Source organism: Triturus cristatus, chromosome 3_1 (assembly GCF_964204655.1).
Source record: "Triturus cristatus chromosome 3_1, aTriCri1.1, whole genome shotgun sequence".
Lineage (NCBI taxonomy): Eukaryota > Metazoa > Chordata > Amphibia > Caudata > Salamandridae > Triturus > Triturus cristatus.
Genome location: NC_140583.1, coordinates 906,435,737 through 906,447,852, shown reverse-complemented (window position 1 = coordinate 906,447,852; position 12,116 = coordinate 906,435,737). Strand labels below are relative to the sequence as shown.

At 43.7% G+C, this 12,116-nt stretch overlaps 1 protein-coding gene across 2 annotated transcripts in view; it reads right to left on the bottom strand.

The window, feature by feature from the left end:
• FAP (fibroblast activation protein alpha) overlaps positions 1-12,116 on the bottom strand; it is a 619,508-nt gene that overhangs the window by 285,041 nt on the left and 322,351 nt on the right. For both annotated transcript variants that reach the window (XM_085645424.1, XM_085645423.1), the window contains one exon: positions 3,239-3,286. In XM_085645424.1, the coding sequence (XP_085501550.1) occupies positions 3,239-3,286 (48 nt within the window). The remainder of the gene's footprint in view (positions 1-3,238; positions 3,287-12,116) is intronic.

The window sequence follows — 12,116 nt, the reverse complement described above, 5'->3', positions numbered from 1 at the left end:
GTGAGGGGAAAAAATAACAGCAATCTTGGCAATTCTTCCAAGTACAAGGAAGTCTCAGAGACAACAACCTTTGTTTGCTTCGGCCTTTTAAACTCGTGCTACCTAGCAAGTTTAGATCTCCTTCTTGGATGATCAAGGGACAGGCTAGGTGAGCTCTAACAGAGAACTGCTGCATCAGCTGAAGCTGGATTATGCCATTGGTTTCTGGATGTGACTGGAGTGGCCCTCAGTAGGGGGACCCACCCTCCGCCATGATGGCCGGACTCTGTCTCTGGCTATGGAACACACAAGTGAGCGTGGCAGCTTGCAGTAACGTGGGCGGCATTCCTAACTTTAGGGTTGGGCAGATACTTTAATTCAATACACTTCTGTGAAGTGCTGTAATGTCCATATGCAAAGTCAAATGACTGCTTCTTGTGACAATACTGAAGCAATATGTATTATATCAACTTGCGAACCAATACAGCACTGGCAAGATCACCAGCATCTCTTTTTCATTTCTATGAGTTTTACACAATATCTAGAAAGCAGCCATGCAAGGGTTCAACTGCACACATTAGAACCTGGGATCGGCACACATAAAAGTGGTATCTCCTTTTTTAGGTCTCGCCTGACCCAGCGCATGCGCTGGTCTGGCGAGACTTATTGAGAGGGCTCCAAAAAGTGCTACCAGGCCAGCCTAGAGCTACAGTGCACGTGCGCGGGCGCGCGCGCCGCTTTTACCGCGATTACTTTCACTTTCGCGGCCGCACAGCCGCTTTGATGTTTGATCCCGATCACATTTGTGGCCGCACGGCCACTTGGCATAGCCAATAGGTCTCGCTTTTGGGACCTTATAAGTATTTAGTTATGCAACTGTTGCATGTCTAAAGACTTATAAGGTCCCAAAGGCGAGACTTATTGGCTATGCCAATGCTTGTTTTCTGTTATCCTTTATCCTCACAAATAAAGGATTTAAACAATGCAAGTTAACAGTACACATTTCCCGGGTGTAGCATCTTCTGTTCTTAATGCCACCCTCTGTTTCAATTTATTTTGAGAATAAAGCTTTAAAACACACAATTCAACTGCTGTGCAGTTTGACTTTGCATAATATAAGCTATGCTGAATATTGACTTCCTTTCCAGGCAAACAGTGGCGCAAACTTTTTCATGAACTGTTTCTTCGAGTTGGGTGCTTGTTTCATTGCGGAAAAAATATTGTTCTGATCTATTGACAGCCAGAATTAGAGCTCTCACAATGAAGCATGGAACATCCTGTAAGGATCAGTTTAGAACAAAGGTTCAGAGTCTCAAAAAAAGGGAAACCACAAGGCTGTGTTCCACGTACTATATGTCAAAGATATTTGAGTAGCCCAGGACAAAATAAAGATTCCTTTTCCTTTCTTGACTATAGACAGCTTTAGCTGTCTGGCAAGAGCTCATGTAATCACAATGCACAGAACACAGCACACATTACACAGCACAAAACACACAACATATACACATAGACATACATAGAGCCACAGTAAGGAACTTTTGGACCAGACAGTTTCAGCTATTGAGTACTATGGCTCAGCTGCCTTTAGACATTGGCTAACAAGGCTGTCCATCAGGATTAGTATCAACCCACAACATGTTATCTACACACACATTGACAATTATAAAAATTGTAATTTTCATTTGGTGGGCTCTAATCACCTACGTATCCATTGCCCTCAGTCTATTGCTGTCCTGGTCCCTGATTTTGTTTTTCTTTCCTTTAATTTCCTTTTACGAGGCCTGGTAGCTGCATCCAGCTACTATTTTTTTCATTTTACCATTAAAAATTGAATGATTGTCATGTTAGAACATTAGAAGAACAATTGTGAAATAAAGTACACAGGAATGCAATATGGAAACCAAGTGGGCTGGTAGCACTTTGCAGCTGCCATACATTGAAACTATAAAATAGAATAAAAAAGCACTGAACAGGCCAATAGTCCGCCTCACTTTTTAAAGCGAGATATATATTCGCTTTGATAAGCTTTTATACATTCAGGACATTTTGGGGGTGGAATGTTTGGCACTGAGTGTATGAGGAGCCCTGGTCTGTGCTTGATACCACTTCTGCAGTAGCTAACAGCAATCAAATGGGGTGAGTCCTAGTGACCTGCTGACATCACTAGGCCCTGGTCTGTGCTTGATACCACTTCTGCAGTAGCTAACAGCAATCAAATGGGGTGAGTCCCAGTGACCTGCTGACATCACCAAGCGCTGGTCTGTGCTTGATACCACTTCTGCAGTAGCGAACAGCAATCAAATGGGGTGAGTCCCAGTGACCTGCTGACATCACCAGGCCCTGGTCTGTGCTTGATATCACTTCTGGAGTAGCTAATAGCAATCAAATGAGGTGAGTCCCAGTGATCTGCTGACATCACCAGGCCCTGGTCTATGCTTGATACCACTTCTGCAGTAGCTAACAGCAATCAAATGGGGTGAGTCCCAGTGACCTGCTGACATCACCAAGCGCTGGTCTGTGCTTGATACCACTTCTGCAGTAGCGAACAGCAATCAAATGGGGTGAGTCCCAGTGACCTGCTGACATCACCAGGCCCTGGTCTGTGCTTGATACCACTTCTGCAGTAGCTAACAGCAATCAAATGGGTGAGTCCCATTGACCTGCTGACATCACCAGGCCCTGGTCTGTGCTTGATACCACTTCTGCAGTAGCTAACAGCAATCAAATGGGATGAGTCCCAGTGACCTGCTGACATCACCAGGCCCTGGTCTGTGCTTGATATCACTTCTGCAGTAGCTAACAGCAATCAAATGGGGTGAGTCCCAGTGACCTGCTGACATCACCAGGCCCTTTTCATCCACTCACATACATTCTTTGAAAGCGACTCAAAGGGTGTGTCTTCTGAAATGCCAGTATTCCATTTACACCTCTAATAATTTGATGGAAATGAATGCTTAGAAATGTTTCTGTCAATGGGCACTCCCGGCTTTCTTTGGTTTGCACCTTTCACTGTAACCGAAGTTCACTTTTTTTGTCTCCCTTCACGCCATGGAAGTGTGCATTTTTATTTATGGCCCTATTGATAAAAAGCTCACACAAAGTTTGATAGAAAACAAAAAGGTTTACTGAAAAGAAGCTTGCTTGACCTTTTAGTAAGCTGAGATTGTAACAATGAACAATATTCTTAATTCTTAATTAATTCAAACTCCAAAATGGAACAGGTTTATAAAAATATAATTGCATGAAAATAAGTTGGTACCTGCATCATCGTATCCACGGTGTATGGTGAAAATTGGCAAACCTGGACCTGTCTCAGGAAAGAAAATATGTATCCTTGACTAAAATCATTTTAAAAGTATGAAAGATAATTTTTCAGCATATATACTGTAAAGTACAAATTAGAATCATCCTGGTGATCAAAACTATCACAATATCCTAACATTGCATTGCATGATGTTGTTTGGGCAGTTGCAATTATAACTAAATAGGACCCACATTTTTTCAAAACCTGGATCTAAAAATTGCTGTAGAGAAGGGACATACTTACCATAAAGATGGAATTTATATTAATAGAATCTGAAATAAATTCTATGAAATCAGAGGAACACTGTACTTAATTGGCAACATGCATAAAGGTTTCTCTTAAAGCAGCACTATTGACGCTGGTGAATTCAAGCCCACCATAGTTTATAATTCTCAAACCAGCTCTTTACGAAACTTTCATTGTCCACCATATGTTCTCCACCACATTCGCTGCAACTTCTGCTCATGATTTCAGGTTATCATAGATTGTATGCACAATGTTGCCCACAATTCCTATTGTTCTGCTACTTTTCCAAGCTAGGTTTGATCTCTATCAAAAACTGTGCAATATACATTATACATTTATTTTCCCATTTTACTCTTACTCATTTATGTACTAAGGGCCAGATTACAAGTTTGGCGGTGTGGGAGCGGGCCGCCAAGCCTCCGCTTTTATCCCACACCACCGAACAGGGCAGACTCGCGCCCGCCAGGTTACGAGTATTATCGTGGTCTGGCGGTGTGGCGGTCCTGCAGCGATGCAGTTTAGAGGCACATATGTGAGTCTTAAACTGCACCGCCGCGGGACCTCCAGTGCATGTTTCTTCATGGCATGGACTGTGCAGTCCATGTCTTCCAGGAGTGGGGTGTATGCACACAAGGGGGCACAACATGTGCTCTCCTGCATGCACCCCCATACACAGGGGCAAGAGGGAGCCCTGCAGGGCACCCTTTCCTTTCTCACCTCCAGCAGTTTCATGGAGTAAGAACCTCCATGAGACCGCTAGTGGTGAGGAGAGTCGTAATATGCTTGGCAGTCCGCAGGGAACCACCAATCATACTGCGGCCCTGTGAGCGCTGCGCCGCCGCCAGGGATCTCTGATCCCTGGCCGTTGCGGCGGTGCCATGGCGGTCCGACCGCCCAAGTTGTAATCAGACCACTGGTGCGCGTACCGCTGCTGCGCCACTATAAGTTTGGTGGTCTTTGGACCACCAAACTCATTATTAGGCCCTAACAGTTTTTCCAAAGTACACATTTTTAAAAATAATTTGCCTCAAAGTGATCTTTTGTTGTTTTTTGTTAATGATCTATGGGAGTCGTTTGCAACCGAGTCCATTAACCATGGTGAGATTATAAGCCATTGGGCATTGATTACTTTATGGCATCATCTAATTTCCCTGCAGGGTACTGTTCTGTCGCGCAGGTCTGTTATGTAGAGGTAAAGCTAACATTAAGATTAGTAGCGTGTCGATGCATTGGAAAAAAGCATAGTGGGGGAAGCCGTGATAGTTCAGTTTGGAGGTAAACAGATGTCTGAACAGGCAGATCTTCAAGTGGTTCAAGACCAAAAGATGTTTGTTTTGGCAGCTCAGTTATAAGTTATTGCAAGACTTGGAATCCAGTACCTTAACACTTCTTCCACTTGAAACTTGTTAGGAGAGATTCTGATGGCTTATATGAGTGTGGGTTTGGGGTTGGGTACATAGTGAAGAGAAAGTTTGCATAGCTAGATTTGGCATATGGTGAGTAGGATCTTGGATTGTGTTTTTTGCTTGTTTGGAAGCCAGTGAAGTGATTTCAATACAGGGGATATAAGATAATGTTAATGCTCAAGATAAATATTTTTTTTATATTAAAAGTTTTTTTATATAGAATTCATATAGAATTTTGGCACATTAATTACACAGCATTACAGTAGTGGTCACTATCATATCATTTATGATCCATGGAAAGTCTTTAGCCATAATCAAAAAGTTGGAATTCTCAGTCATCAGCTATGCAGGCGACACTCAGATAGTGGTATCCGTGGCTGGCAATCCGGAAGACACGGCTAGCAGGATTCATAGCTGTATGCTGGAAATCAGCAATTGGATGACCTACAACTGCTTAAAATTAAATTCCAGCTAAACCGAGCTCCTCTACTGGGCAACAACACTTCCTTCTGGTTCCCCTCTTGGTGGCCATAGGAACTGGGAGTACTTCCTATACCAGTTTCAAAGGTAAAAAACTTGGGAGTTATCTTCGATGAAAAACTTTTATTTGACAAGAACATGATTAAGGTGACATCCTCGTCGTTCTATGTCCTTACAATTCTAAGGATAGTTTTTCCATTCATTCCACAAGAGATGCAGACTCTTGTGGTTCTGACACTTGTGCTTTCAAAATTCGATTATTGTAATGGACTATATGTCAGTTTACAGCAAAGATTAACAAATAAATTACAAGTGCTGCTGAACGGCGCAGCACAAATGTTACTCGGGATCTCCAAATACCACTCTGGCTCTTTGGCTCTGGCTCAGCTTCATAGGCTGCCAATTTGTAAGCGCATTGATTTTAAAGCACTTTGTATTGGTTTCAAAGCGCTTAATGGTCACGGGCCAGAATATTTGAAGCATAATTTTATATGGGTGCAGCTACCTAGACCCTTGCTGTCCTCCCCAGCCTTCAATGTGATAGCACCCAAAGTGAAGAGAGTGCATTGGGGAGGCAGGAGTTTTATCTATGGCACAGCCAAAAGATGCAATCCTCTTACGCTGTCTCTGAAGAAATGTACGGATCTCTCTGCCTTCAGGAAGGACCTGAAATCATGGCTTTTTAGGCAATAGTTTGTTCCTCATTTTAAGCACTCTTAAATCTGATATCCTTCTGCTTTCCTTTCTTCTTGCAGCCGGCAGCACCTAGAAGCCCTCGGGCATTAGTGTGCAATATAAAAACATGTTTCATTTCATTTTATTGAAACTGGAACAACTCCTTGAAAAGAAAGTCATCTTTGCCATTTCTTTTCAGTTGGAATTTTTACATTTTGGACCAATGATGGCTGCCGCTATTTTTACCACCGAGAAGCCTGGGCTTGCTAAACAGGTCAAAATACACTTGCCTTTCCCTCGAACACGAATTTGGTTGTTCAAGTGACTAATTTGACATTTGTATTCCTCAGCCCACTAGAGAGAAGTTGAAAAAGTCAAATTCGACATTTGAGCCTGCAGCGAAGTTTATACCCCTTGCATGAGAGTAAAACTAGAGGCACGAGCTATGAAACTGCACTGCGCACACAAACTATGCCTGGATGTCAATCAGTCAAAATATCTTTTTTTGGTTAAAAACCATAAAATACAAATAATTATATTATGGAAAAATGGATTAAATTTATCATCCCAATATAAAATCGACATACATTAAAATCATAGCACCACATCGTCAGGATCTACAGTACTCTTGTGAACAGCGACTCATCATTATACCACGTGCAATTATGGGAGCAACAGCTGCAGTTAGCAACTTCCAATAATCAGAACAAGTGCGGCTCATTAATAAGAAAGCATCTAACGCTGGCAAGAGAACTATTCTCGTTTCATGCTAAAATCTATGTTATATAGACAATTCAAAGAGAGGCTAGCAGACGGGGCATATCAGCAACAACCGGCGATAATTATCGCTAGGATAATTATCGCCAGCTAGAGTCGATTTTTATCGCTGAGATAGCGTGCTATTAGCAACGCTTATCTCAAAAGCGATAAAAATCCTAGCGCTAACTGCCAAACGTGAGATTATCGCTAGAAACCCAGCGATAATCTCACGAAGTTTGGCGATAGGGCCTCACATACTTAGCCATGATAGCCACCTTACATAGGATATCATGGCTAAGTCAGTTTCAAAGCAGGCGTAAGGAAAATAGCGATAACAGAGGTTATCGCTACTTTTCTTGTCGCTATGCTGCTTTGCGTGAGGCTTGATAATAGGAGAAATGTCGCTTAGCGACATTTCTCCCGTTATCCTGGGGAGGAACGCCCACTTTGCATCACATTAGAGATGCAAAGATGGGTGTTAGGAATTCAGGCGTAAGACAAGGTTTCACGCGATAGCTGACCTTGCTAATATAGCGATAAAATTATCGCCGCTTTTCGGCCAAAAACGGCGATAATTTTATATCGCCGCCTTGTAGATATGCCCCTTAATTGTTGGAAGACAGTATGCTAATATCCAACTATAGTTACTTGCCAAACCAAATTACGCGGTCTTACTGCAGCTGCAATGTATCTATAGACACTGTGGCAGACCACGTCAGAATCTAAGAGTTGAAGGCGATGTAAAGCCCCTTTACACATTCTAATAATAAAATTTCTCAGTAGGGGCAATACAATATTCTTCCTCGTAGCCCGATAGAGAACACAGAAGAGAAACAAAAGCAATTGTGATTGTTGTGATCTTGAATTGCAGAGGCATAAGCTAAGATCGCTGTCGTGATAGGTCTCTGAGGGGTATGACACCAAAGAGTGGGCCATATTGAGTTGGAATCTTACAAGAAAATACCTTTGGTACCTTGGGATGTTAAGCAGATATGGTTCTAAACAATTAAAGGCTTGTGTACTTCAACCATCCTCTTGCCTTGCTCTGCTGCTGCTCTTTCCCTTACTATAATGTCCAGTGATTCAGTCTTAATTGTGGTTCTGATGGTTAAATTACAGTTCTGTGATTTATCAAAGAGGTCCTCCTGACTTCCGACTGAATACAATTGGAATTGAACATAAGACAACCGTTTGATGTTACTGGCTTTATCTAAATTCAGGCAATCCGTTATCACAATTTGACTAAGTTAGGCTTCCGGTCTCGCCCAGACCGAGAGCCATAACAGAGTCGGACCCATTTTTATGAGGTCCCCCAAATAATGGAGGCCTAGTTCCTCATGGCATATTGAGGTCAGAACACTTCTACGTAATGACAGAAATCTGAGTAAAAAATGTTTTTGCAAATCTGCAACTGTGTGGTGTCGCAAAATCCCCAAATGCCTGCCCCATAAGAAGTAACCAAAATACATCTTGCCATGTAGATTTTAATTATTGCCTCCAAGGGTGATGACCCCAATTTGCTGGCAAACTCGAACAGTGAGGCAATAGTCTGCTCTAGCTGCACACATCTGACCCTCGACAGATGCTTCCAGGTATCCATGTTATCGAATGGGAGCTCCAGGTACGTAAATATGTGAACGCACTGTAGTTTGGTACCACTGACAACAAGCATTGGCATAGCCAATAGGTCTCGCCTTTGGGACCTTATAAGTGTTTAGCTATGCAACAGTTGATGTTGCACCAAGGATATTGTGCTGCATAATTAAATACTTATAAGGTCCCAAAGGTGAGACCTATTGGCTATCGATGGCACTAATCTCCAGCTAAATTACACTCAGCTAAACTTAGTCCCGATTGTTTGTTGAGCTGTAGAACACCAGACTGTGACATAGTTCATATTCTGTGGGAATGACCCAATATTTGCACATTTTGGCTTCAGATTGAAGACTACTTAAAGCACATTCCTCTAATAACTTCTCTCTCACAAAGCATTTATCACTTTTACATGATACTTCTGAAAAAACGCATCTCTACATTCATGCCTTTAAATGGCTTTCCACTGCTCTGTTTAGCTGCAGTTAATATTTTACGTTATTGGAGAACCAATGTTAAACCAACTCTTCATGCCTGGCTTGCAGATATGTTTGGCGGGCTCACTTTGAGGAAATGATGTATAAACTGAACAACAATCTACATCAGTTTGATACTATATAGAGCCCTTTCTTAAGTATACAATGAGTTTGATTCTTAATTGTATTTCACTGTAATAAAACATTTAAATTTTGATGTTTCAACTTATCTTCTTTGTACGTTACTGCAATACTTGTGATCTGTTTACTTATGCTCTTTTTCTTTCCTTCTTTGTATTACTTCTGCTTGTGTTTCATATTGTACCTTTGACACTTTGTTTTTGTGCAGATATTTGTTTACCGATTGTGGTTTGATTGTTCCCAAAATTTAATAAAGAATTGAAATACAACAAAGACGTTAAATGTTGCAGTTAACAGCAAGATCGTCGGGCGCTGAAAGAGCATGGGGCTTGAAGAATAATGACCCCTCTGCCCGACCCTCCACGGGCTAATCACAATCCGTCTAAACTGCAGGCAGAATTCACACCTTGAACTCTACAGAATGTTGCGAAGCCCGTTGCACTGTAGGTTTTACAACTAAATGCAGGTAGGGAGCGTCAGACGGCCACAGAAGACGGTCACAAGACGCAAGGACTAGACGAGCAAAATAAGAAGACACCCCTCTGCGGACTCTCTCGCACTACCCCCACCTTACTGTGCATCTCCGGCAGAGGCTGCCGAATGCTGATGGGTGGGGCGGGGAGGAGCCAGGCAAGATATGAAACTCGTTTTAAGATCCGCCTTAATATGTAAAGGGGAAGTAGAGGAATAGGTCGGTAGCTGCGCAGGTCAGGTGTCCGAATCCGTTTGGGCTTCAGCAATAGACACATTCATATGACATTTGTGCAGCTCCGCGCCCCCCAATTTAATGTACCTCGGGACTCACATAATAGAGCGGAATAAAAGAATTCTATTGGTCGTAAGTGCCGCCCAAGAAAACACTGCATGACATGGACCACGTGAACACCGTCAGCCTAATCACCTGCCCCATACAAATGACCTGAAATTTTAAAAAAACAGAACCAAGCAGAAACACAACACTGTGCGCCAACGAAAGGCATGTGGTGTTTCTCGTCACCGGAGCCAACAGCGGGTGGCGTCAACATACTGTATAGCTCTATGGATTTGTATATTCATGTCGTCGTCACCGGGGGTGTGGCCGCCACTGTACAACCACCGATCCTGTCCTGTCAGAAGCACGCCCTTCAACTTGGCCTGCCTTGCTCCCCGCCTCTGCCGTTCAGTGCACCGCTCTAGTGCAACTCCGGCACTGCACGTCTGCGCGGGTGCCAGCCAAGTAAACACACACGTATTGAGAATACGTATGAAGGGCGTGGGTGCAGCCCCTGTGCGCCCCGGGGGCCCTGCAGACTGCAGAGGCAGTGTCAGTGGCACTGCAGGGGCAGAGGGTGAAAGTAGGGGATAAAGGATGGATGAGAGAGACGAGAGCGGGAAAGACGAGAGGGCAGGGATGGGGAGCTTCTATGTATTTACTTTGGCAATACTTGTTGTGCCAATAAAGTAGATTGTATCATGTTGTGTATGTAGGCTAGGGCGGGTAGAGGAGAAAACAAGCGGCCTTCATCGTCTTCACCGTCTACTCATAGCAGTGACCACTAGATGGCAGTGAGTCAAAGGGAAATCCGCCACATAAAAAAACGAGAAGGGAGGGGGGAATGCCAGCAACAGAGGAGCCCGCGAAAGTGAAAGTGATCGGATTACGATCGCTACGGAGTTAAGACACATGGCGCTGCGCGCGTGCACGTTCACGTGCACTGTAGCTTTAGGCCACGGCAGCACTTTGAAAATGCCCAGATATAAAATGTCTCTTCGAGCCTTTGGCTCGCGAGACCTAAAAAGGGGGCTGTAGCTACATGCTAAGCCACTGTCAGACGATCTGTGCTGGAGTCTCTGCCTATAGTCTGGTTGAATCCCACCCTGGTTATTGTTTTTATTTTCCCCTACCTACAATGGGTAGAAAGTGCCATTAGCTGCCCTTGATTGCATGCATTTTGGGCAAGGTCTAGGTAAGTGCCATACTATGTGCTATGTGATGAGCACTGTATGCTATGCCTTTCCAGTCCTTAGCAGACAGAGACTGCCCTAGTTCATGCTCCTATCTTGCCCGCCCCGCTTGAAATGTGTGGATATGTGTTTGGAATAGGAGAGCATATAGCTCAAATATTAGGCTTTCGTCCAACGATTTGGCCAAAATCCATTTCTCGTATTGGGTTAAATAGTGTTGCGAGTTGGGGTTATTTGAGGGATGTGTGATCCAATGTCTAAGTTGTAAATAATGAAATCTTTCGGTTTCCGGGAGTCCAAATTCTTCACGCATTTGGGGAGAGGAAAGTATGCCCTTTGGGTTGAAAAAATGGCCCACTGAACAGCAGGCTGACAGTTTCCATGTTGTGAATCCCTTTGCCGTAGTCCCCGGGGTGAAGTCTAGGTTACTGAATAGGGGGGTCAATGAGGATGGATAATGGTCAGTGCCGCTTTGACACTGGTTTGGTCCCAGACAGCATCTACCGCTAAAAGCATATATTCCCCTGGAGCCCTGCCAGCCTTTTCTATAATATGGAGGGCACATTTGGTGTTGTCACTGGTTTGTCTGCAGGGGATAAAGCCTGTCTGGTCTGGGTCCACTAAAGAGGGAAGATATACTTCAACCCTGTGGGCAATGATGCTTGTGAATAATTTCAAGCCAATATTCAAAGGGGAAATTGGCCTATAAGAGCTACTGCACATTTTATCTTTACCCGGTTTCGGCAGGACTTTTATAGAAGCGTTAAGCATCTGGGCTGGGATCGATCACTCGCGGTTCTGAGAAAGAGTTGTACAATCTTGCTAGGATAGGTGCCACTGTTGAACAGAAGGTCTTGTAAAAAGCCGCAGAGAACCCATCTGCGGCAGGCGTCTTTGCGAGTTTGATGCCCCCGATGGTGGATATGACCTCTTCTATGCGAATGTCCTCATCAAGGGACTCCACCTGTGCAGTGGTGAGTGGGGAAGTACGAGCCTCACTCAGTTATTGGGATCCGGCCTCTATGTCCAGTGGTTGAAATGAATATAAATGTGCATAGAACTCTTGCTATTTATGGACCGTTGGAGGCCAACTCCCCCTGTGTGGAGTAAATG